The sequence below is a fragment of the Saccopteryx bilineata genome, chromosome 6 (assembly GCF_036850765.1).
Source record: "Saccopteryx bilineata isolate mSacBil1 chromosome 6, mSacBil1_pri_phased_curated, whole genome shotgun sequence".
NCBI classification, from domain to species: domain Eukaryota; kingdom Metazoa; phylum Chordata; class Mammalia; order Chiroptera; family Emballonuridae; genus Saccopteryx; species Saccopteryx bilineata.
The window spans coordinates 152,197,872-152,225,792 of record NC_089495.1 but is presented as its reverse complement, the minus strand read 5'-3'; the positions used below and the strand labels follow the sequence as shown (position 1 = coordinate 152,225,792).

Below are 27,921 nucleotides of genomic sequence, written 5' to 3'. Positions count from 1 at the left end.
AAGACATATGCAGGAAATTATAAAACATTGATAAAAGAAGTTGAGGAAGATACAAAAAAGTGGAAGCATATACAGTGTTCACGGATAGGAAGAATAAACATCATTAAAATGTCTATATTACCCAAAGCAATTTATAAATTCAATGCAATTCTCATTAAAATACCAATGACATACTTCAAAGATATAGAACATATATTCCAAAAATCTATATGGAACCAAAAAAGAACACAAATAGCCTCAGCAATCCTGAAAAAGAAAAATAAAGCAGGGGATATCATAGTTCCTGATATCAAGTTATACTACAAGGCCATTGTACTCAAAACAGCTTGGTACTGGCATAAGAACAGGCATATAGATCAATGGAACAGAACAAAGAACCCAGAAATAAACCCACACCTTTATGAACAATTGATATTTGACAAAGGAGGTAAGAGCATACAATGGAGTAAAGACAGTCTCTTTAACAAATAGTGTTGGGAAAATTGGACAGCTACCTGCAAAAAATGAAACTAGACCACCAATTTACACCAATCACAAAAATAAACTCAAAATAGATAAAAGATTTAAATGTAAGTTGTGAAACCATAAGCATCCTAGAAAAAGTCTTAGGCAGTAAGCTCTCCAACATCTATTGTAGCAATATATTTGTTGATGTATCTCCACGGGCAAGGGAAATAAAGGAGAGGATTAACAAATGGGACTATATCAACTAAAAAGCTTTTGCACAGCTAAAGACAATATGAACAGAATAAAAAGACAAACCACACAATGGGAGAACATATTTGACAATATGTCTGACAAGGGGTTAATAACCAAAATTTATAAAGAACTTGTAAAACTCAACACCAGAAAGACAAACAATCCAATCAAAAAATGGGCAAAAGAAATGAATAGAGACTTCTCCAAAGAGGACATACAGATGGCCAATAGACAAATGAAAAAATGTTCAACATCACTCATCATTAGAGAAATGCAAATTAAAACCACAATGAGATATCACCTCACACCAGTCAGAATGGTGCTCATTAACAAAACACCACAAAATAGTGCTGGCGAGGATGTGGAGAAAGGGGAACCCTCCTGCACTGCTGGTTAGAATGCAGACTGGTAAAGCCACTGTGGAAAACAGTATGGTGATTCCTCAAAATATTAAAAATTAAAATGCCTTTGACCCAGCTGTTGGGCAGATAAAATATATTATGCTCACTTCGTTAAAGACGGCGCTGCCCACAAGGAGGCCGTGGCCCAGGTGATATTAATGTGTCTCTGTGGGCAGGTAGAATCCTTGTAGCCTGGGGCTTGGTTTTGGGATTAGGCCTTTCCCACCCATTTTGAAATCCTTTATATGTATAAAAACTTGTAAACTAAACAAAGGTATTTTCATTTGGCCTCTCTCCTTATCCTAAGCTTGTTAGTAATTGACTTTTATACCATGCTCCCTCCTTACCCACCCCAACCAGAACTTGATTTTTTATAAAAGAAGGTCTAGAATGGTAAGAGGGCCTACATGATTTGGGGTTGTGCCCAGTGTAGCTAGCTAGCCGGCTAATTAAAAACTCCTCAAATTTTTTTTGTAACCTGCCTGGTGTCTCTATGTAACCTGCGGATTGCAGTACTTTATAACGCAATAATATACTGTAATATGATAAATGCATAATAAAAACATTTGTAATATTTTATATTGTAATTATGTTAACATACTAATTAATTTTTAATAATTTTAAGAAAAAAGTACTCATTTAGATAAAAATATGTTACATCACATGCAATGGATCGACTCTGCATCAATTGAATATTGACATTTACAGATTAGTCTTCCAATATCAAAAAGAAGGATACTTTTCGAGGAAGGACAGAACTTACAAAAGAAGGACCGTCCTCCCTAAAGAAGGACAACTGGTCCCCTTAACAACTGAATACTACTCAGCCATAAGAAGTGATGACATAGTGACATTTACTACAGCATGTGGACCTTGACAACATTATACTGAGTGAAATAAGTATATCAGAAAAAGCTAAGAACTGTATGATTTCACACATAGGTGTGATATAAAACAGAAACTTATGGACATGGATAAAAGTGAAGTGGTTTCCAGGAAGAAGGAAACGTGGGGTAGGGAAAAGAGGATGTGGGAGAACGGGTGGGGGAAGGCACAGGGTGTAGGAAATCACCCACTTAACCTTGAGTCCTCTATGACTTGGATTGGGAAACTTTAGTTAAAAGCCCTGAGTAAATGTTTCTTGGATGCAAACACAAAGAAGCTGTGTGAGCGACCTTTGTGCAAACACAAAAAAATGCATATGAATGGGTTTTAGAAAATTAGCCTAGAGCAGTGGTTCTCAAACTTTTTGAAGTCAGGGCGCATTTAAAATCCTACAAATAATTGTAGGCGCAATATATACAAATTTTTGAGAAATATGTTATAATAATTAAGTCAAATATTAAAGAAAAAAATATAAAGTCCAAGTGTGCTTTTATGGTAATTAAGTGAAATAAACACAACAAAATTAAATTTATTCTGACATTAAAAAACATTGTTATATTTTTTGTTATGCTTTTTAGAATTCGTAAAAAAGAGGGGTAAAAGATTTAAAAAAGACAAAAACGTTATGTTTTTATATATATAGATACATTCTTAGTAAGATTTAGTAAATTTGGCAGGTCCTGGCACGAATATTGTTGGGCAGATAAAATGTATTATGCTCACTTTGTTAAAGAGGCCGTTGCCCAGGTGATATTAATGTGTGTTGAGAATTGTTGTAGCCTGAGGCTTGGTTTTGGGATTAAGCCTGTCCCACCCTTTTGGTGTGAGGTGGTACAATCCTATCATGCCTCATAGAAGTGATTTTGTATTAGAGACTTCCCCATTATGTATATTGGATTAAGGGTTTGGATTTCTACACTATAAAATGGGAATGGAGCGGGAGTTTGCTCTTGGTTCCTGAGATTAGAAGAGAGAGCAGAGGAGAGCAGAGAAAGGCCACGTGGAGGAGGCCAGGAGAAGCAGCCAAGATGGCGGAGTGCTGAGTGAGATGCCAGTTTGTGTAGAGTTTGTATCTGGGATAAGGAAGAAGATGGGGAACAGAGGTGAATAAGTCTGGTGAGCTAGAAACCTTTGATTCTAGGAAACTCGGATAAGTCAGTAGCTTTGTGAGCACTGAATGTGACTGGGTTTTGGAGCCCAGTGTGTATTTTTACTTGCCCGCCGGGTGCAAAGCTAGTATTAAAGACTATGGCCCACCAGTTTTTGGCTCCGCTGTTTCTTTACCGACTGTCCGAATCCAATGCGAACCTGCATGAGCCAGGCAGCTCTGATGCTGGCCATGGCCCTGCCTCCTGGCTTTACAAATATGTTAAGTTTTTTCATTCTTGTGTTTATGAGAAACATGAGCCTGATGTGTCCTAGCGTTTTTTCAATGTTTGGGCATATATTTGAAAGGCAAACTCTCATTTTCTCGTCAATACATTGAAGAATTCCTCTCTTTTTACTCTTAATTGTGTTGAGTGCAGAAAACCCCCAACATACATATATGTAAAGCCAGTAGCCAGGGACACCACTACAGCAGCCCAGCCCATGCAGGTTCTCATTGGATTCGGACAGTCGGTAAAGAAACAACGGAGCCAAAAGCTGATGGGCCATCTTCTTTAATCCTAGCTTGCACCCGGCAGGCAAGTAAAAACACACACTGGGCTCCAAAACACACTCACATTCAGTGCTCACAAAGCTACTGACTTATCCGAGTTTCCTAGAACAAAGGTTTCTAGCTCACCAGACTTTATTCACTTCTGTTCCCCATCTCCTTCCTTCTCCCTACACAAACTCTGCACAAACTGGCTTCTCACTCAACACTCCGTCATCTTGGCTGCTTCTCCTGGCCACATGGCCTCTTTCTGCTCTCCTCTCTGCTCTCTTCTCTAATGATAATCTCAGGAACCAAGAGAGCAAGCTCCTGTTCTGCCCCCATTTTATAGTGTAGAAATCCAAACCTTTAATCCAATATACAAAATAGGGAAGTCTCTAATACAAAGTCACTTATCTGGGGCATGATGGGATTGTACCACCCCACATCAAAAAGGGTGGGAAAGGCTTAATCCCAAAGCCAAGCCCCAGGCTACAAGGATTCTGCCTGCCCACAGCCACCCCCCAACACACATTAATATCACCTGGGCAACAGCCTCCACGTGGGCAGCGCCATCTTTAACAAAGTGAGCATAATATATTTTATCTGCCCAACAATATATCATCTTAACTTTACACCAAACAAAGGATAAAAGAAACTTGCCTCCAGTCTTTCTGGAGAACATGGGGGTAGGGGGTAGTGTAAACAATCCAGCACCACAGCTTAACAGCCTTTTGCAACCTAATCAGGCAAGTGAGGTGGGGGATTGGGCAGATTGTCAGCTTACAGCCAATTCCCCACACCTCTGTCCCCCAAAAATCAAATCTCCAAAAACCCTGTTGGTTTTCTGGTCCCCAACAGGCACATTTCTCTGGAATACCATAGGGCACACCTGAAAATCTTCTAGGGCACATCAGTGTTCCCTGGTGCACACTTTGACAGCCACTGGCCTAGAGGTTCTAGATTGCCCCTTTGTGCTTAATTAACAAAAGAAAAAGAATATACTGACCCAAATTAGCCCTTTCTCCATGTCAGCAAAACAACCATTAATCATTCTTTCCCCTTATCACCTGATCTCCCTCCTCTGTAATCCTGTTACTTCTGCTCTGCTTCTGATCAATAAAAGCTAAGAAGGAAATTCAGGAGGTCCTCTGTGCCTCCCTTGGCAGGACTCCACCTCTCTTCCTCTTGGCGTAAGTTTGTGTCTTGAGTAGGTGTAAGGGCAGTAGCCACAGCCACCATCACAGCCGCCTGGCCCATGCAGGTTCGAATTTGATTCAGACAGGCAGTAATGAAACAATGGAGCCAAGAACTGGTGGGCCATCAGCTTTAATCCTAGCTCGCAGCTGGTGGATGAGAAATACACACAGTGGGAAAACACTTCCCTTTCCATTCAGGGCTCCCAAAGCCACTGACTTATCCAAGTATTCTTAGAATCAAAGGTTTCTACCTCACCAGCCTTATTACTTCTAGTCCCCATCGCCTTCTCTCTGCACAAACTGTACAAACTGGCTTCTCCTTGAGCACTCCACCATTTTGGCTGTGTCTCCTCTGCAATGTTAATTTCAGGAATTGAGAGAGAGGAGCCCCCAGTCTGCCTCATTTTATAGTGTAGTAATCAAAACCTTTAAGCCAATATACAAATAAGAAAGTCTCTGATAAAAAGTCACTTATCTGAGGCATAAACAGGATTCCTCATAACAGTGTACTACACCACATCATGCAACAGTCAAGGGTGTGGGGAAAAGCTTAGTTTTGAAAAGTTCTTAGTATTAAAAGGGCCAGAAAGGCTTAGTCTTAAAACTAAGCCTTAGGCTATAATGACTTTGCTGGCTTACAGCCTATCTTCCACACCCAATGCAAACTATAAGCAAGCAAACATATATATCATATTTACAAACCTATTTGAGGTTTCTTCCATGCAACACTGGTAGTTCCCACAGCTGCAGTGAGTACTACAACAGTGTGTAAAGAGGGACTAATATAAGGTGACAGAAAATGATTTGACTTTGGGTGATGGGTATACAATATAATGAACAGTTCAAATGCTAAAGAAATGTTTACCTGGAACTTATATACCCTTATTGATCAATGTCACTTTTTTAAAGTTAGTTTTCTAAGTAAAATTCTAAAATAACAATACATTGGTGTAATTCATTCTACATTATTTCTATACTTGTTCCTATGCCTTCTCTTGATTACATGCATACTTACTTTTGTAACTTCCTAGGGTTACAAAAATTGTATAAGATCTAAAACAAACAACTTCTTGCCTCAGCCAAAGTGGCAGAAACCAGGCTTAATGACTGATTTTTGTTGTTGTTGAGACACAGGACTGTTCCCCCAAGACAATTCAAACTTTAGCAGCCAATTATCTGGCTTTACTTATAATAAATAAATACCTTAAACTTCACAAAAGCTTTTTATTTTATTTTATTTTATCTTATTTTATTTTTTATTCAGTACAAGGAGGTCAGGCAGTCCAACTGGGATCCACCCAGCAAGCCCACTAGGGGAAGATGCTCTGCCCATCTGGGGCACTGCCCCATTGCTCAGCAACTGAGCTCTTCCTAGCACCCAAGGCACAGGCCATGGAGCCATCCTTAGTGCCCAGGGTGAACTCACTCCATGGAGAGGAGAGGAGAGGAGAGGAGAGGAGAGGAGGGGAGGGGAGGGGAGGGGAGGGGAGGGGAGGGGAGGGGAGGGAGGGGAGGGGAGGGGAGGGGAGGGGAGGGGAGGGGAGGGGAGGGGAGGGGAGGGGAGGGGGGGGGAGGGGAGGGGAGGGGAGGGGGGGGGAGGGGAGGGGAGGGGAGGGGAGGGGAGGGGAGGGGAGGGGAGGGGAGGGGAGGGGAGGGGAGGGGAGGGGAGGGGAGGGGAGGGGAGGGGAGGGGAGGAGAGGAGCAGGTGGGTGCTTCTTCTGTGTGTCCTGACTGGTAATCGAACCCAAGACACCCACACACTGGGCTGACACTCTACCACTGAGCAAACTGAGCAGGGTCTACAAAGATTACTTTTTATAATTTAATGTTTTGCCCAAGAATGCTATCTTTAAGTTTAATGTGGCTAGTGTTACAAAAGCTTTTGTGCTATCATTTTATTATATATTAACCGGTTCTGTTAGCATTGCTGCAAACTTTTGCCTTGTCTTTTAATACTTCATCATGATTGTCAGGGCCATCTAAAGTTTTAGTTGCCTAAATGATGAGGGATCTAATCTGTGCAGAAAAGTCTCCTTGACTGGATATGAAGTTAATCTGCCATCTTTGGACAAGTTAGGCTCCACTTCTTACATGTTTTTATGTATGACTACTGATGCTGTGTGATCTTTCCTTTCCTTGGTGGATTATTATCCCAGGACGGCTTGACTTACAATTTTGTTTTCTATCTTCTCTATTTACACAATGATAAACAAATATATCCTATGCTTTATAAAGATATGTATTTAATAAAGAAAACAAATGCACATCTATTAAAAGGTCTATTTCTTAGTCATTCAAAAGTTTTAAACACTATATTAAAGTTACTTTTCTTTTTCTATTGAGACAACCATTTGTACACTATTAACATTTTTTAGTATCATTATGAACTCATGGTTTTTTTCACAAACTTATTTCCATTAATCAAAATTATTGGCCCTGGAAGGTTGGCTCAGTGGTAGAGTATAGGCCCAGCATGTGGGTGTTGCAGGTTCAATTCCCAGTCAGGGCACACAATAGAAGCAACCAACTGCTTCTCCACCCCTCCTCCTCACCCTCCTCCTCTCTCTCTCTTTCTCCTTCTCTCTCTCTCTCTTCCCCTCCCACAGCCAAGGCTCAACTGATTGAAGTATATCAGCCCAGGATCTGAGGATGGCTCCATGGGGCCTCTGCCTCAAGTGCTAAAAATAGCTCAGTTGGAAACATGGCCTCTGATGGGCAGAGCATCAGCCACAGACAGGGGTAGCCTGATGAATCCTGGTCGGGGTGCCTGAGGTAGTAGTCTGTCTCTTTATCTCCCCTCCTCTTACTTGGAAAAGAAGAAATAAATAAAATGAAAAATAATAAAATAAAATTATTGTTGACTTATTTTTCCTACTTAATTTGTCATAGCTTGGCCATGAGAACATGAGTGACCTTTAGCACTTTTAGACATCCTTGAAGCAACTTTGCTTTCCAACAACAGTAGGATGTTCCAGACCCATCCTAATATCTTTAAGCTCCAAGGCAGAGCAGCTACCCCTTAAGAATTTCTGGTCTATTTAGCATTCCATTCACCCACAGCACCCATATACCCAGTATAAAGTAAGCTCAATAAATACTTGTTAAATATAAATAAATAATATTTCAGACCAAAATCTAGGCACTAAGAGTACATGCAAGAATTGATGCTGGTCATAAGTAGCACTGCTATTTTTTTTAATTAGACAATTAATTTTAACAGGGTAACATTGATTAATAAGGGTACATAGATTCAGAGAAATCATCTCCAGGTCATTTTGACATTTGATTATGTTGTATACCCATCACCCAAAGTCAAATTGTCTTCTGTCACCTTTTATTTGGTTTTCTTTGTGCCCCTCACCTCCCCCCACCTCCTCCCTCTCCTCCCTTCCCTCCCCATGGTAATCACCACACTATTGTCCATGTCCATGAGTCTCATTTTTGTGTCCCACCTACGTATGAAATCATACAGTTCTTAGTTTTTTCTGATTTACTTATTTCACTCAGTATAATGTTATCAAGGTCCATTCATGTTGTTGTAAACGATCCTATGTCATCACTTCTTATGGCTGAGTAGTATTCCATAGTATATATGAACTACATCTTGTTTATCCAATCCTTTATTGAAGGGCTGTTTGGTTGTTTCCATGTCTTGGCCACTGTGAACAATGCTGTCGTGAACATGGGGCTGTATGTGTCTTTACATACCAATGTTTTTGAGTTTGGGGGGTATATACCCAGTAGAGGGATTGCTGGGTCATATGGTATTTTTTTTTTTTTTCCTGAAGCTGGAAACGGGGAGAGACAGTCAGACAGACTCCTGCATGTGCCCAACCAGGATCCACCCGGCACGCCCACCAGGGGCGACGCTCTGCCCACCAGGGGGCAATGCTCTGCCCCTCCGGGGGCATCGCTCTGTTGTGACCACAGCCACTCTAGCGCCTGGGGCAGAGGCCAAGGAGTCATCCCCGGAGCCCGGGCCATCCTTGCTCCAATGGAGCCTCGGCTGCAGAAGGGGAAGAGAGACAGAGAGGAAGGAGAGGGGGAGGGGTGGAGAAGCAGATGGGCGCTTCTCCTGTGTGCCCTGGCCAGGAATCAAACCCGGGACTTCTGCACGCCAGGCCAACGCTCTACCACTGAGCCAACCGGCCAGGGCCAGTAGTTCTATTCTTAATTTTTTGAGGAACCACCATACTTTCTTCCATAATGGTTGTACTAATTTAGATTCCCACCAACAGTGAATGAGGGTTCTTTTTCTCCACAGCCTCTCCAAACATTTGCTATTACCTGTCTTGTTGATAATAGCTAATCCAACAGGTGTGAGGTGGTATCTCATTGTAGTTTTTATTTGCATTTCTCTAATAGCTAATGAAGATAAGCATCTTTTCATATATCTGTTGGCCATTTGTATTTCTTCCTATAATAGCAACTAAGCAAGAGAAGACAGAGCTTTTATAATTTAACTTTTTTAATTTCAAGTTTTCATGTTCTTGTGCCCTTTTATTATAATACCAGGTTTCATTGAACACCAAGAATACTTGCTACACTGTCACATAACACACATAATATTCACTCTGGAGGAGTCACTAGGAGACACCTCAAAGATAAGGATAGCCATCTGCTAATACTACTAAACCCAAGTTAAATGGCCTGCATGACTGCCTGTTAAGAAAGACATGACATGTCTGACCAGGTAGTGGCACAATAAATAGAACATCAGTTTGAAACGCTGAGGACCCAGGTTTAGAATCCTAAGGCCACCAGCTTGAGCACAGGCTCATCCGGTTTGAGCCTGGGCTCATCAGCTTGAGCACAGGGCTGCCAGCTTGAGTGTGAGATCATAGACATGATCCCAAGGTCACTGGCTTGCGCCCAAGGTCATTGGCTCTGCTGAAGCTCCTCCTGCCCCCAGTCAAGGCACATATGAGAAAACAATGAACAAAGGAGCTGCAAGGAAGAATTGATGTTGTCATCTCTCTCCTGTCTGTCTCTTCCTCTCTCTCTCTTAAAAAAAGAGAGACATGACATACATAATATTAAGACTGCTATCAACAGAGAAAACAAAATGTTTTCAAATTTTAATCCCAAAATTACAAATCAAAAGTGTAGATATTTGGAGTAGCAGGTGTTGATTGCACCTGAGCTCCTTCTCATATGAACAACGCTATGCAACATGACCCAAAGTAAACAGCAACATTGATTTCATATGTAAAAGTGTATGGTAGCAATGTATACAGTAGCCCAGTTGTAAGTAAATGTACATCCAATTAGACCTTCTACTTTTAGAGTATGACAATTTTACTTTATATGACACTATCCATAAAGAACATACCTTGAATGCTTTCGTGGTTCAATAAAAGTTTAGCTTGAGGAAATGACACAGTGAACATTGGACAACTTTTTCTAAAACAAAAATCAGTTAATAAATTTATTTAATAAATAAATAAAATTTTAAATGAAAAAATTTATTCAGATACACTTTAAACTTTTTTCTTCATTTAAAGGAATTTCAAAATTGGATAAGTTGTTTTTATTGCTATATAATTTCAATTATTTTTACAATTACTTCCAACTTGTTAACAATATTTCAAATGGCTGAAAAATGAAGGGAGTGAAAAATTGAGATGAATTTCTGAGGTATAAACATGCTAAATTACATTCAGTTCTGAAAAAAATAACTTTGGAGATGTCTGTCTGCCAAACAGAGGTGGTGGGGTCAGAAAATAAATTGGTCCTGAATTATGTAGCTTGGCTATCTAAATCTTCAAATACACTGAAAGTTTGTCTTTATCATTTTAGATGTAAGTAAAAGTCACTAATGACATCATTTATCATCCTTGATTTTCAGAGCAAAGAAAAGGTAGGAAACATTGACAGGAAGAGGTAGAAAGCAAAATAAGAGTCATGCCTAATCTGCAATTTTGATTATCTGCCCTGTGATAATTGAAATTTCACTGAAAAAAAGCCAAAGCCGTCAATAAAGTTTTTTCTCAATCTAATTTACTACACAATCAAGACATCTTTCTTTTTAAAAAAAAGCCTCTTTTTTTCAGCTCTTCTAAGAGCAGTTTTTATGCACCAGACATAACTACTTAAGTCCTAAGAAGGATAATAAATTAAACATTCTCTCCTGTCTAAAATAAAAGTAATCAATATATACTATGTTGAAAATGGAAATGAAACTGCTAATATAAAAATAATTATTGATATTAGGCAAAACTGCAAACAATGTACATGTCCAATAGTAGAGGGTTGATTAAATTATAGTATAATCAAGTTATACAGTGAAACATTATGAGACCATTAAAATTCATATTTACAAAATATTACTGAGAAAATAATTATGATAAACTATTACTTAAAATTTTTAAAAAGGATACAAAACTATCTGCAGAATGATCTAAATTTTGTAGAAAATATGAACAAAAACAAAAGTATATAGAAAACCTAAAACAAAATGTTAACAATGGTTCTCTCTGAGCAGTGGGATTATGGATGCTATCTTGGTCTTCTTTAGCCTTTTTTTCCTACTTCTGTAAGTGAATTTATATTGCTGATATATTCAGTAAAAGAGTTTTTTTAAAACCAGCAATTCTCAAACCTTTTGATTTTGGACTCCTTTAAACTCTTAAAAATTACTGGGAAATCCAACAAGTTTTGTTTATGTGACTTAACATTTATTTATATTTATATATTAAAAATTCAAATGAAGGCCATGGCCAGCTAGCTCAGCGGTGGAGTGACGGCCCAGCGTATGAAAGTCCAGGTTTGATTCCCAGTCAGGGCACACAGGGGAAGCACTCATTTGCTTCTCCACCCTTCCCCCTTTACTTTGTCTCTCTCTTCCCCTCCCACAGCCAAGGCTCCACTGGAGCAAAGTTGGCCCAGGTGTTGACGATGGCTTCATGGCCTCTGCCTCAGGCGCTAGAATGGCTCTGGTTGCAGTGGAGCAATGCCCCAAATGGGCAGAGCATCGCCCCCTGGTGGGCATACCAGTGGATTCCGGGCGGGTGCAAGTGGGAGTCTGTCTCTCCGCCTCCCCATTTCTCACTTCAGAAAAATACAAAATTTAAAAATTTTTAAATTCAAATGAAGAAAAAATTTAAATAATCATTAACTTTAAGTAACAATAATAATCTAGTAATACAATATATTTTATGAAAAGTTATATTTCAAAAAAATTATATTTTCAAAAATGAAAGAAATTAGTAAAAGTGGCATTGTTCATATTTTTAAAAATCTCTTTAAAGTATGACTTAATAGAAGATAGCTGCCACCTCATATCTGCTACTGCTTTCAATCTTTTGCCATATATTTTGTATGATGTATACAAAAAAATCTGGTCTCAAATAAACATGCAAATGGAAAAGAAAGGAACACCTGAGTAGCTTTTTGGATAACTATATTATTTTCTGATATCACACCAAAACTCTAAATTCAATAATTTCCTTAAAGGTTACTGAAAATGTAGAAACTGAAACAAAATCAATGAACTTTCTGTATTCCATTACATTATAACTCATGGTCCACTTGAACTTTTTTTTTTTATTTATTCATTTTAGATAGGGGTAGGGGGGGGGGAGCAGAAAGCATCAACCCCCATATGTGCCTTGACCAGGCAAGCCCGGAATTTCAAATCAGTGACCCAAGCATTCCAGGTCAACGCTTTATCCACTGCACCACCACAGGTCAGGCCCACTTACACTTTGAATAGATCTTTTATTTGTGCCTGATTTTGTGACATCATGCATTGGTCTTTTGGAAAATACTAAGTTATGCAAATCTTATATAAATTTCATTATAAAAACATCAAAGTATTAGAAAGCCATCAAGGTCAAAGTGGTAGATATGTTTTCCTAAACTAATTTTCTCTTTATAGCTTCATTTTCTTTCATTGGCAACAAATACTATTAGTCATTTTCCTTGAAGTGACTGGCTTACTTCATTCATTTTCAAGAAAATGTCTTCCATATACCCAAATGTAAATAAGTTTGTCTATTGCTATTTTATCAATTTTAAAAAAAAGTGAGGCTAGTTTTCATACAACTTAAACAAGTGCTCTCCTTAAAACAACTATCACATTTCAGTATGCACAGAAGTATATTAAGCATACTTCCTACTTACTCAGATTTAATAAAACTAATAACTTTTCTGCTTCAACAAATACATTAAGTGAAACTAGCTTTAATTTTTAATAGCTAATACAGTACATAGTAGTAAAAAAACACAGTTCCTACTAGTGCTATTTGGTATCACTAACCTGATTCTTACCTAAGGCTCCAGAATTGTACCTATTTGTTTTAGCACTACAAGTGCAAATGTCAATACCATAAAATAGACAGTAATGTGTTGGTATTATTATGAAAATAATTTTGACCTCATAAACCCTCTAGAAAGAGTATCAAAGATTCCTTGGAGGTCCACAGACCATACTTTGAGAACCATTGTTTTAAAAGAACTAAAAGGATAAAGTCTCTTTCAGTACATATAATCGTTATGTAAAGTCTAATTTCAATAACCTCTACAAATTCTTCTTTCATTCTATACTTTAAATTCACTTTTAAAATAATATTAATAAACAATCAACTTAATCTGATTCAATCTCTCTTACAAAACAAAACTTTTTGAGAGTGTCTGTAAAATAATACATATTTGTGATGCTAAAGAGGCAATTATTCAAAAACGTAATTCTAGAACTCTTTGAGAAAATGAAGCTTTGCTTGACCAGGTGTTGGCACAGTGGATAGAGTGTCAGCCTGGGATGCAGAGAACCAGGTTCAAAACCCCAAGGTCACTAGCTTGAATGCAGGTTTGCTGGCTTGAGCGTGGGGTCATAGACGTGACCCGATGATTGCCGACTTGAGCCGAAAGGTCGCTGGCTTAAAGCCCAAGGTCACTGGCTCAGATGGAACTCCCCCTCCCCTAGTCAAGGCACATATGAGAAAGCAATCGATGAATAACTAAGGTGCTGCAACGAAGAATTGATGCATCTCATCTTTCTCCTGTTTGTCCCTATCTGTCCCTCCACCCTCTCTTGAAGAAAGGAAGGAGGGAGGGAGGGAGGGAGGGAGGGAGGGAGGGAGGAAGGAAGGAAGGAAGGAAGGAAGGAAGGAAGGAAGGAAGGAAGGAAGGAAGGAAGGAAGGAAGGGAGGGAGGGAGGGAATGAAGCCTCATTTTTCTAAATGTAATAAAGCTAAAAATTAGTATGCTTACTGTAACAGAGCTTGATTCCGTCCCATTTCATCTTGAGGTTTCTAAGGAGGAAAAAAAAAAAAGCCAGTTTCTTCCAACTGATAAATGCTAACCCAATGAAACACACTAAAAATTTAATATTTAAGCCAATCCATATGTTATTGTTTATTAGCATATTTTTTAACTGTGGTAAAATATATATAAAACATTAAATTTACCATTTTAATCATGTATAGTCTTTGGTATTGTATACATTCACATTGATGTGCAACCATCACCACCATCCATATTTACAATTTTTCATCTTCCCCAACTAAAACTCTATACCCATTAAACACTAACTGTCCATTTGCTCTTCTCCCAACCCTAAGCATCCACCCTTCAACTTTCTGTCTCCAGGAATTTGAACACTCCAAGTATCTTATATAAATGAAATCATATTATATTTGACTTCTTGTGACTGGCTTATTTCATTTAGTATGATGTCTTCAAGGTTCATCCATGTTGTAGCATGTATTAGTATTCACTTCCTTTTAAAGTCTAAAGACTATTCCATTGTATAAATATGTGCCATATTTTGTTTGTCTACTCATCTGTCAACAGATACTTTCTTTACTTCCACCTTTCAGCTATTGTGAATAATTGCTTCTATGACTGTGGGTAAACAAATATATTTTCAAGTGCTTGTTTCCACTTATTTTATGAATAAAGCCAGAGGTGGAATTTCTGGATCATATGGTAATTCTATACACAATTTTTTGAGGAATCACCATTTTTTACAGAGGCTGCACCCATTCTACATTTCCCACTAGCAATGAGCAAGAAATCCAATTTTTCCACACATTCACCAGCAATTGTTATTTTGGTTATTTTTTATAAAAGCCATCCTAGCCCTGGCCAGGTTGTTCAGTGGATAGTGTTGTCCTGGTGCATGAAGGTTGCAGGTTCCATTACTGGTCAGAGTGCATAGGAAAAGGAGTCAATGAGTGCACAACTAAGTAGAACAACCAAGTAGAACAAATAAATTGATGTTTCTCTCAATCTCTTTTATCTCTCAAATCAATGGAAAATTAAAAAAAAAAAAAAGCCATCCTAATGAGTGTGAGGTAGTATCTCATTGTGGTATTATGTGTATTTCTCTAATGATAAATAATGTTGAACATCTTCTCATGTGCTTTTGGCTATGTGTATATCTTCTTTGGTGAAATGTTTATTCATGTCCTATGTCTTTTTTTTTTTTCAATTTTTCCACTGACTTGAGAGGAGGAGGAGGGAGAAAGAGAGAAAAGCATCAACTCGCTGTTCCACTTAGTTGTTCTATTTAGTTGTGCACTCACTGGTTGCTCCTTGTGTTTGTCCTGATCTGGGGTTGAACCTGCGACCTTGGCAAGCTGGGACAATGCTCCATCCACTGGGAAACCTGGCCAGAGTCATGCCTTTCACCCTTTTTAAAATCAGGTTGTTTATTTTTTTTATTGTTGTTTTGTAAGTCTTTACATATTCTGGGTATCAATCTCTTATCAGATATATGCTTTATAAATATTTTCTCCCATTTCTTGTGTTGTCTTTTCACTCTCTTGAGGGTATCCTTTGCTGCAGAAAAGTTTTGCATTTTCACAAAGTCACGCTTATCTATTTTTTCTTTTTTTCTCTACGCTTTCATATCCAAGAAATTATGCCAAATTCAATGTCAAAATACCTTTCCCCTATGTTTTTGTTCTAAGAGTTTTATAGTTTTGGTTCTCATGGTTAGTTTGTTTTAACTTCTTTCTATAAAAGAATCTATGGAATTTAAGTAAGAGAGTGCTCTTAATTTTTATTCATAGTTTTTCTCTTCTACTAGTTCATTAATCTGTAACAGTTATGATGAGCCATTCTTGTCAGATTCTGACTTCTAATATTTTGCCTGAAGGCCACTAATGATTCAAACTCTGTGCTACAGTGTCAAATGCTAAATAAATTCTGCCTGATTCTCAAGTAATGCCAGAAAATCTGAAGTTGTGATCCTCTCAAAAAACAAAAAATACACTGATAAAATTCTTCCATTTTAAGATTTCACAGCACACTGGCTTTTACCATTTTAAAAGAAATCATTGCCTTAAATATCTTTTTAGCATGAAAGAAGATATCTAGAAAAAGACCTATCTTTGGGAGCCCTCTATGTCTGTTTCTAATCGCAGTAATAAAGCTTCCTAAAAATAAAGCCATTAACAGAAGCCAAAGTAGGAAAGGTCTAGGAAACGATGGCAGATTAACTCTAAAGACTCTGTATGCCTCCTAACTCAATTTTCTATTTTCCATTCCTCCTGTTTCTGCCCATGTTTATGAGCTAATTCAATTGTTAGTATTTGTCTATCAAACTGCAAGTGGTTTTCAGTTCATGCTTCATAGTTGTCAGCATCTGAACAAATCAGTTCAAGTTATTTTTCTTACCCAAATGTCTAAAACCTCAAAACCTGGACAATAGAGTCCCAACATTCTACCTAATGTCCACAGCCCTCAGTGTAACGGTCCCAGCCAAGCCTTCCACCCTCTTCAGCCCCCAGCACCTCCTTGCATCCTTTCCCTCCTGTCACAGTGGATCACTACGTCCCTGTCCTGAGCACACACCTGCAGCCCTCCCGACTTCGTACACACTCTACAATCTCCCTCAGCCTACATGACCAGGACAACCCTTTATGCATACACCAAAAATATTCTTTTCATCCAGTCAACTCAAATGTTAGCTCCTTCTAAAACCTTTTCTGAGCCTACTCTTTGCAAATATTTTCTTTTTCTACAGTGTGGACCCTTTATGCATCTACTTTTATCCTTAATTTTATTCAGTTTTTCATGTACAAAGTTTCATAGTTACACTTTTTTTTGTTGTTGTTGTTGTTGACAAGAGACAGAGAAAGGGACAGATAGGGACGGACAGTCAGGAAGGGAGAGAAATGAGGGGCATCAAGTCTTCATTGTGACACCATGGTTGTTCGTTGATTGTTTTCTCATATGTGTTCTGACAGGGTGGGAGGGCTGCTGCAGAGCCGGTGTCCCCTTGCTCAAGCCAGCAACCATGGGGTCATCTCTATGATCCTATGCTCAAATTAGTAACCCCGCGCTCAAGCTGGTGAGCTGGTGTTCAGGCTGGCGACCTTGGGGTTTCGAACCTGGGTCCTCTGTGTCCTAGTCTGATGCTCTGTCCACTGTGCCACTGCCTGGTCAGGCCTCATAATTATACATTTCTTAAAGTGAGCTACCCTGTCTTATTTCTTTTTTTATGATGGTATTTTCTACTTGTCTTGGCCCAACTTTCCAAATTTTGTGTCATTCACCATACATTCATGAAAATAGCTGTTTCTTGAATTGTGAATTAGTTTGGATCAAATTTAAAAGAATTTTCTACCAAAAAATTAAAAATTAAAAAAAAACATAAAAATAAAGCCATTAGCTTAAACTTCCAAGCATTTTTTGATCACTGAAACAGCCAAAGAAAATACAATTACTCTGAGAACTTCAATCTTCTCCAATTAATGTTTAATGTTATTTATTGATAATGCATCTACTCCAAGTTTATAACGTTGGCTCCACATACTTCCCAAGCAGACTTTTTAGAGGCCCAGAGAAAAGATGGAATTTCAAGAAATAAACCTAGAAACTCCCAAGGATTAATTAAACAGGATGTACTTATATATTACTAGATATGTCTGAGTCTACACAAAGCAATTCATTCATATATCTGTAACATGCACTTTATTTATCTTATGATGGGACCCCTGGCTTTTCCAGTTGAAGGCTAATTATTCACTTGACATTACCTACATAAGGAAAATGCTAAAGAAAGCCAGGAAGAAGAAAATTTGCTACTGAGAGCTGATTTTTTTTCTCCTCCATAGGCAGAAATACCACTCAAGAGCTAATGCATCTAAATATAATGGGAACTGGAGTTACTCACTTGTTAGTTAAAAAACGCAAGGATATGCATCAATCAATTCTTTCTTAAGGAATTCAAAATGCTATCAATTCTTTTGATACATGTAACTGCCATTTTTCTCCTGCCCCTGCACCCCTGGTATTTTGACCAGGCCACTAAACTGTAGAGGTATTTGTTTTGTTTTATGTGTTGAGGGTAAAGTGTGAGAGGTAAAATGGAGTTTAAAATGAGTTGTGTTAATTTTGAGGATCTGGAAAAGGAACAAATCTATATAACCTTATATATCCTTACCAAAAAACAAAACAAAACCCAATCCTCTGCTGTCTGAGATTGTTCTCTTCAACAGAATCATGGATTACTAGGAATGGAGTAGAATCCTGGCTGGCTGTGTCAGGCTGACCAACCCTGACTTTCCATGAGGCATCTGACATCTCACACTAACTATCCTCACACTCAATAGAGGAGAATACACATTTCTGGTATTAAGCATTTTCATTACCTTGATGAATTACTGATAATATTTGCTTAAAATACCTTTCTCTCAGACTAAGGCACCCAAAATTAGTTATCTATATAATTTTTAAAATATTTCCAAATATCCACATGATTGCCTTTAAAGAGTTTCATTTGGACATAAGGTACCATCCTTGTATTACACTTCAATGTTCTTAAATGTTGAAAGAGTCATTTTATATATATCCCACTCACTAGTACCTAAAACACAAAGTGACTTAATCACTGAATGAGAACTGTCTTTATTCTGGCTAAGTCAGCCCTGTTACCATCCCATTTCTTCCTTAATAATTCCTAAGCAATTGCAACTTTAGGCAAAGAGAGAAATTCAAGCACCCAAAAAAGTAAAGCATGTCAGGATGAGTGAGAGTCTCAGAAAGAACATCAATGGCCTTAGTGATAATCATAGTACAGTCAAAGCATTCCCTAAGTTTTGAAAAATCAGCCTGCATTTGAGCGGTCCAGCTACTTATGCCTCAGAAAGGTAGCTAGTAAGAAATAATGTTACCTGCCTACTGGGGCTTAAAAAGACTGATACATACACACAAAAACATATACACATATGTAAGCTAGATATTTAATAAAACAGGTACTATATATACATATAAATATCCCCATGAGCTCTGGTCTTGCTAATCCCAATCCTTCTTCCATTACATGGTCATCAAACAAGCCAGTAGTTGTTCATTTCCTTTGAGGTTCTCAATAATATTTATTTTAACTGATTTCACCTTTACATATGGATAAGAATAGAAGGTGAAAGCTGAAGAATAGAGAAGAAAAGTGAGAATCAACCTGGATTCACACCTCTCAGATAAAGAGTCTCACATTTCAGAAAGCAGAAGTTAAAAGTAAGATCCAAGATGGTGGTGGTGTAGGTGAAAGTGATTCTCGCCTCCTCCCAGGACCAAACTGGAATTACAACTAAATTACAGAACACTGATCCTGAATAACCAGTTGAAGACTAGCTGAAGAGCAGTCTTATAATCAATAATTTACAGAAAAAGCGATATCGAGACTGGTAGGAAGGGTGGAGATGCAAAAAGGACTGGCCCTGCTCCTATGGGTAAAGGCTGAGATTGTAGAGGGTTATCTCAGCTGTGCATGTGGGGGACTTTCCATCTGAGAACTGGACTCCCTGGTCCAGGGCACCAGACCCGAGAAGACGTGCCCACATAACATCTGGCTGTGAAAACCAATGGTGTTTTTGTCCGCCAGAGAGAGGCAGTAGTATGCTAGAGACACAGGTGCTCTCTGAAAGGGCCAATGCACAAAATGTTGTTCACAGCCACTCACCCTAGACTCCTGCAAAGGGAGGGTGGAGCAGACTTGAGTTCTATGAGGAGAGCCTGCAGTTTGTGATTCCGGGGAGAGAGACGAAGGGACAGCTACTAGGATCCCTGTGCTGAGTCATTCTCCCATATTGCAGACACCATCTTTCTTGGGTGGAGCACTGCCCTCCATGTGATATCAGCCCTGGGGAAGAGCAATAGCCCCACCCTCTGGACTCTCTGTAGCCCCACCCCATGGAACATATGCCCTGCTGAGGAGTCAGCTGCCTTGACCAGAGCATAGAGATCTGGGCAGATTCAGGGGGTGTCAGTGACTGAGAGGAGTGACTTTGGGACAGGGCCATTCCCTCCCACTTTCAAGTGAATCTGACTGGTGCTTCCCCTCATAAAAGATCCACTAAAACCGCCCTCCAGGCTTCTAGCAGATCTACACTCCAAGCTCTGGAGGCCCCACTTGCCCAACTCCTGGTGGCTCTATATTACCAAGGTTGGGGCAAGATCCAGGACTCAGTTGAGTAGCTCTGGGATGGGGGCCACACTCCCACCTTACAAAAGCCTGACCAGTACCTACCCATCAAAGGACAACCACTTGCTCCTACCTGGTGATTCACTGTGATCCTATCTCATTTACTAGAGTACTGCCAAAGGCTCTTTCAGTGACTAAGTCTAACAGGCAACTGACAAGCAGAGGCAGGCAGAGGTGACTCTCAGATGCCTTGAGACATTTGCTGACATGCCCTCAGGCCTGGTGCTGGTAAAAGCTGACTCTGATGCATTGCTTGGTTTTCCTACATGCACCCAGGCACAACAGAAGCATCCACAAACTGTTGATCACTATAGCACCAAATAGGTTGCCCAGGACCATTCACAAATAGAAGCTGACATTGGCCTGAACCAGAGTCTCAACATTGGCCTGAACCAGAGTCCCTCCCCAGTGACCCAGAACCAACATACCCAGTGGCCAGACTCAGACAACATCTTAGCAGGATCCAATAGGCTTTACAAGTGGAATATACAACAGGAGACATTGACAGGCGCCAAACTGCGCTGAGGCGTATTCTGCTTCATGTGGTCAGCACCTACATGGTAGCTTGCACACCTACTGTGGATTGAGCCTCACAATCAGCTAGACTGAGGGTCAATCCCAGGCACAAATGGGCTCAGAGCAAGCAAGACTCAATTATGACCCTGGACAGGTAGCTCAGTTGGTTAGAATGTACTCCCAATATGCCAAGGTGTGGGTTCAATGCCTGCTCAGGGCACATACAGGAATCAACCAATAAATTCATCAAAGACAGAGTTAAAAATAATGGTAATAGCCTGACCTGTGGTGGCGCAGTGGATAAAGCATCGACCTGGAAATGCTGAGGTCGCCAGTTCAAAACCCTGGGCTTGCCTGGTCAAGGCACATATGGGAGTTGATGCTTCCAGCTCCTCCCCCCTGTCTTTCTCCTCTCTCTCTCTCTCTCTCTCTCTCTCCCTCTCTCTCTCCTAAAATGAATAAATAAAATAAAAAATTTTTAAAAAAACTTCCTTTGTCCATTAAAAAAAAAAAAGTAATGGTAATAAAGATGCTCAACAGCATGAAGAAGGACATAGAAACCATAAAAAAGGCCTGTCAAGCCTGACCTATGGTGGCGCAGTGGATAAAGCGTCGACCTGGAATGCTGAGGTTGCCGGTTCAAAACCCTGGCCTTGCCTGGTCAAGGCATATATGGGAGTTGAAGCTTCCTGCTCTTCCCCCCTTCTCTCTCTCTCTCTCTCTCTCTCTCTCTGTCTCTCTCTCTCTCTCTCCGCCCTCTAAAATAAATAAATAAAAATATTTTTTTTTTTTAAAAAAAAGACCTGTCAAATATGAAGAGTACAATATTTGACCTGAAGAATTCACTGGAAGGCATAAACAGTAAGTTGGATGAGGCAGAGGATCAAATTAGTAATTTGGAAGGCAAGGTAGAAAAAAATAACACCCATCAGAGCAGAAAAAAAGAGAAGAATTTTAAAAGATAAGAACAGTTTAAGGGACCTTTAGGACAACATGAAGCACAATATCCACATCATAAGGGTACCAGAAGGAAAAGAGGGAGAGCAAGGGATTGAGAACCTATTTGAAGAAATAATGACTGAAAACTTCCCTAACCTGGTGAAGGGAAAAGACAGTTAAGTCCATGAAGTGCAAAGAGTTCAAACAAGATGCAAACAAAGAGACCCACAAGACACATCATAATTAAAATGGCAAAGTTTAAAGATAAAGAGAGAATCTTAAAAGCAGCAAGGGGGCCCTGGCCAGTTGGCTCAGTGGTAGAGCGTCGGCCTGGCGTGCAGGAGTCCCGGATTTGATTCCCGGCCAGGGCACACAGGAGAAGCACCCATCTGCTTCTCCACCCCTCCCCCTCTCCTTCCTCTCTGTCTCTCTCTTCCCCTCCCACAGCCAAGGCTCCATTGGAGCAAAGTTGGCCCGGGCGCTGAGGATGGCTCTGTGACCTCTGCCTCAGGCACTAGAATGGCTCTGGTTGCAACAGAGCAACGGCCCAGATAGGTGGAGCATCGCCCCCTGGTGGGCATGCCAGGTGGATCCCGGTCGGGCACATGCGGGAGTCTGTCTGACTGCCTCCCCATTCCCAACTTCAGAAAAATACAGAAAAAAAAATTGGAGAAGAAATTAAGAGCTTCCCTGACAAGAAGCAGCTAAAGGAGTTTGTTACCACCAAGCCAGTATTACAAAAATGTTTAATGGCCTGCCTTAGGAAGAAAAAAAGAAATCGAAGTTAAGGTATGAAGCAATATAGTTTATTACTTTAAAATAATTCTAAAAAAGCATCACTTCTAGTCTCTCCAGTTCTTTATTTGATAAAATAAATTTCTCTCATATTGTTAAATTATTAAAGGTTTATTTGCATAGAATAAAAGTAAAAGTTATGAGAGCAATATGTGTCAATTTAAAAATAATATTAAGTGGCCCTGGCTGGTTGGCTCAGTGGTAGAGCGTCGGCCTGGCGTGCAGAAGTCCCGGGTTCGATTCCCAGCCAGGGCACATAGGAGAAGCACCCATCTGCTTCTCCACCCCTCCCCCTCTCCTTCCTCTCTGTCTCTCTCTTCCCCTCCCACAGCCAAGGCTCCACTGGAGCAAAGATGGCCCGGGTGCTGGAGATGGCTCCTCGGCCTCTGCCCTAGGCGCTAGAGTGGCTCTGGTCGCAACAGAGTGACGCCCCAGAGGGTCAGAGCATCGCCTCCTGGTGGGCAGAGCATCGCCCCCTGGTGAGCGTGCCGGGTGGATCCTGGTCGGGCGCATGCGGGAGTCTGTCTGACTGTCTCTCCCCATTTCTGGCTTCAGAAAAATACAGAAAAAAAATTTAAAAATTAAAAATAAATAAATAAATAAAAATAATATTAAGTGAAATATTAAAATTTGCTACAGATATTTAAACACTTTGGTTATGTGGTCTAACTTTTACTATAGACAAGAAAAAAAAGAGGGGCAGGGGTAAGCTAAAAGAGGTATCTAGGCCCTGGCCGGTTGGCTCAGCGGTAGAGCGTCGGCCTAGCGTGCGGAGGACCCGGGTTCGATTCCCGGCCAGGGCACATAGGAGAAGCACCCATTTGCTTCTCCACCCCTCCGCCGCGCCTTCCTCTCTGTCTCTCTCTTCCCCTCCCGCAGCCGAGGCTCCATTGGAGCAAAGATGGCCCGGGCGCTGGGGATGGCTCTGTGGCCTCTGCCTCAGGCGCTAGAGTGGCTCTGGTCGCAATATGGCGACGCCCCGGAGGGGCAGAGCATCGCCCCCTGGTGGGCAGAGCGTCGCCCCTGGTGGGCGTGCCGGGTGGATCCCGGTCGGGCGCATGCGGGAGTCTGTCTGACTGTCTCTCCCTGTTTCCAGCTTCAGAAAAATTAAAAAAAAAAAAAAAAAAAAAAAAAAGAGGTATCTATTTTACTACAAATGAATTCACATGAAGATGAAAAGAAAGGGAAAAATATCAAATACGTACTCCATTTATCTTTCTTATCCTAATTTTACAACAAACCCATAACCAGCAGGTGGCTGATTTACTATCTGATGTCCAACCTTTAAAAGATACATTCCTTAACTCTTGTCCTGTAGACAGCTGTTCCAAGCTGCTTGATCATCAGAAATTACATGGGAGACTTCTAAAAGTGGAGATTCCTAACTAAGTTCCACCCAAGTACTGGTCTGAGAGTCTATATTTTTAAAAAGCTACCCAAATGAATCAGCTCTCAAATCACTGTTCTGACATATAATCTAGAGCCTGGTGCAATATTCACATCAGAAATTCTTCTGAAATAAACTAAAAAAGATATTATTTCCCACTTCACAGTTACTGAAATTAATGGGGAAAATTTATTTTTCCTTAACTCAGAAATTGCAAAATTGATTTTTAAGCAAATTATTAGAAACTAAATATAGACATTTCAGCTTGAAGGAAAAATATTTTATGTTCAAATTTTCTATTAATCAGAGACAATTCAAGTAATACACTTTCCTAGGTACGATATTAAATAGATCCTCATAGTCAACTCTTTAAAACTGCTCTCAATTTCTGCTATAAAAATGTATCTTTCCTTTCATTCATTTAGACTTTGTAGGTGTCTCTGGTTAGCTAACTTATTTATGCCAAGGTGATAATTAAATCACCTCTTACCTTTTGCCAAGGTTATTACATTACAAAGAAACAAATAAAAAGTTGTCAGTGACTTCAGAGAAATGGCGCCGTGAGGAGAACTACTGATAACACTCCCCAAAATTTCAACAAGTTCTTCAACCAGTGACAGAAAAATCTATCCTTGGAGTGTCTTGAAGTCCCACAAACTGAACACAAAAGTATGATCGAGTGAAAAACTGACTAAATATAATCAACCCTGTAGGAAATAAGACGGAGAAAGGAACACTCCACCTTCCTCGCTAACCCGAGCAAAGGCTGCTTTCACTTGGAACTGAGATAGAGTGAGGGCTGAAGGTGTGGAGGGAGCCAGGCTGAGGCACAGACGTCCAAGCCGAGGAAAGAGTGTGCTTGCGGTGACTCAGCTGGACCCCAGCAAAGACAGGCGAGCAGCAGCCGCTATTAGCCCCGATATACTGGTCTGCAAGCACGGAGAGTGTGCGAGAGGTTCCTCCTAGTGCCCCAGGAGTGGGCGCACATGTTCCTGGACAGAGGGGCAGGGTCAGAGGCCTTTGCGTGGGCTGTGACCAGAGTCTCGGTGTGGTCCCTACACCCTGAACAGCGGCACATGGGGAGTGCTGCAGATCCAATCGCTGAAATTAGCTTAACCCACAGTCTGCTCACCTCCCAACTGACCTACATGGCTCTAACTGAAAAGATCTCTCTCAACTCAGTGATATAAGACAAGAAGCGTGATATTTTTTAGTGCCTCTTGCTATGCATATAGAGCCTACCTGATTAACCTAGTGGCTCTGATTGGCAGAGCTTTCATACTCAGGGCTATACATTAAAAAGAGGGAACTGGCCTTCTCTCTAAAATTAATTTAAGCCTGACCTGTGGTGGCGCAGTGGATAAAGCGTCGACCTGGAAATGCTGAGGTCACTGGTTCGAAACCCTGGGTTTGCCTGGTCAAGGCACATGTGGGAGTTGATGCTTCCAGCTCCTCCCCCATCTCTCTCTCTCTCTCTCTCTCTCTCTCCTCTCTAAAATGAATAAATAAAAAATAAAAAAATAAAAATAAATAAAAAAATAAAATAAATAAAAAGAGGGACTTGGCAGCGTTTAAGACCTCCTATTCTGCAGGCTGCAACTAGGGCATCTTCTTCCTGGCTAAAACAGGTTACAAAGTGCAAAAAGCCTGGGGAGAGTGGTCCCACAGAGTGCTGAGGCATACTGGACACGCCTGGAGGCTCATAGAAAGGCAACTTGAGAGCAATTGGCTCCCAGCCCTGCCTAATTATGCTGGCGGCTCTAACTGACAAAGCCTTACCCAGAGCCCTGTGCTGAGTGGGGATAGAGTGGGGATTTGTCAGCTCTTTGAGCCTCTTACTCTCCAGGCAGAGGCAGTGGCAACCTCATAGCTGGATCATCAGGCTGCTAATTCAGGAAGGAGAGATGAGGAGAGAGGCTCCGGGAAAACGAACTCTCTCATTGTCGGACCCTGAAAATGTTAACAAACCTCAACTACCAACAAGACTGAAGCCTAATATATAACATCACCATTGAGACTTATCAACTGCAAATCTCTACCTAAGTGTGCCACAGGGGCAGAGACTGGGGTACAGAGTCACCGACCAGGAAGAGGAAGAGGAAAGAAAAAGGAAGAAGATAAACTCTCAAAATCAAGAAAAATCCACAGACTTTATAACTTTTTCCACTTTTTTTTGTTTCTTTCATCTTCTTGTCTTTATTATTTTTTTCTTCCACCTTGGTCCTTTTATTCTCTGGTCGTCTTATTCTTTCCTCTTCGTGAACTACACTACCCATAAGTGTTACACTTCCCATTTTCTTTCTTTTCTTCTTCCTTTCTCTCTATGAGGGTTTCACTCCAAAACCCTTAACTCTCTATCTCTTTTTTTTTTCTTATTTCTTCCTCTCTATTAGTTTCTTCTTTTCTCCTTTACTTTTCCTCTCATTAAATCCTCAATCACAAACAAATTATTTTATTTGGGACTCAAATTTCTTTTTTGTGGCATTTTGGGTGCTTTTTACTTCACTTTTTAACTCATTAGCATTCCCCCCAACCCCAGCTCTCCACTCTATCTAGTTTTTGCTCACTTAATACAATAGTATTTTTCTTCTATTTCCTGTTTCCCTCTTATCCCTTTCATTATATCTCTCAGTCAACCATCACTTACAAGCAAATCATTTTATTCTTGACCCACATTTTTTCCTTTTTGCAATTTGTGGGACCCTACCTCCTTTTTTGCCCCTTTATCACTTCTCCCCAACTCAGACCCTCTGTTATAGGTAGTTGTTGTTCCATTTAGCATAATATAATTCACAGTATATCATGATGTTTTCTCAAGGAGGAGAAAAATAATAATAAATTTTCTTTTTTTTTCAAATTTTTTTCTTTTTTTACTTTTTATTCTTTATTAATTCTCATTAGTGCTATCAACAAAACCACCCTCAGATGCCATTAAAATAAAGGAAATTGAATAGCATGGATACAAAAGACAGAGATGTAGCACAGAGAGATGAGGAAAAATCTATGGAGGAAAAATTTAATATATTGGAAGCCCTGGAGCTAAATGACAGAGAATTTCAAATAGACATCCTAAAAATACTCAGAGCTATACAAGAAAACACAGAAAGGCAACTTAAGGATCTCAGAAAACAACTCAATGAACACAAAGAATATATTACCAAGGAAATTGAAACTATAAAAACAAATCAAACAGAGATGAAAAACTCAATTCATGAACTGAAAAACGAGGTAACAAGCTTAGCTAATAGAACAGGCCAGATAGAAGGTAGGGCTAGTGACATAGAAGACAAGCAACTTGAGGCACAACAGAGAGAAGAAGAGAGAGACTTAAGAATATAAAAAAATGAGAAAGCCCTACAGGAATTGTGTGACTCCAAGACTAACATAAGAATAATAGGTATATCAGAGGGAGAAGAGAGAGAAAATGGAATGAAGAACATATTCAAAAAATAATAGATGAGAACTTCCCAAGCCTGTGGAAAGAACTAAAGCCTCAAATTCAAGAAGCAAACAAAACACTGAGTTTTCTTAACCCCAACAAACCTACAAGACACACCATAATGAAATTAGCACAAACCAATGACAAAGAAAAAAATTCTCAAGGCAGCCAGGGAAAAGAAGAATAACACATATAAAAGAAGGCCTATTAGATTATCATCGGATTTCTCAGCAGAAACGCTACAAGCTAGAAGAGAGTGGACCCCAATATTTAAAACACAGAAAGAGAGGAACTTTCAGCCAAGAATACTATACCCATCAAAGCTATCCTTCAAATAGGAAGGAGAAATAAAAACATTCACAGATACAGAAAAGATGAGGGAACTTACCATCAGAAAGCCCCCACTCCAGGAAATACTAAAGGGGGTTCTCCAACCAGATACAAAGAACAAAACAAAACAAAACCACAAGTAAAAGATCCCCCAAGAACAAAATAAAACCAAATTTAAACTGTGACAATAAGAAAAAAAAAGGGTGAGAAGATGGAGATTAACAGTAGCAAAGGACAACAAGTGCAGAAGCACTTATAA

General features: G+C 39.9%; 1 protein-coding gene across 1 annotated transcript in view; it reads right to left on the bottom strand.

Annotated features, from left to right (window-relative positions):
* ANKRD31 (ankyrin repeat domain 31) overlaps window positions 1-27,921 on the bottom strand; it is a 259,980-nt gene that overhangs the window by 197,296 nt on the left and 34,763 nt on the right. The window contains 2 exon segments of the mRNA XM_066237559.1: window positions 10,153-10,223; window positions 14,034-14,074. Of these exon segments, the coding sequence (XP_066093656.1) occupies window positions 10,153-10,223; window positions 14,034-14,074 (112 nt within the window).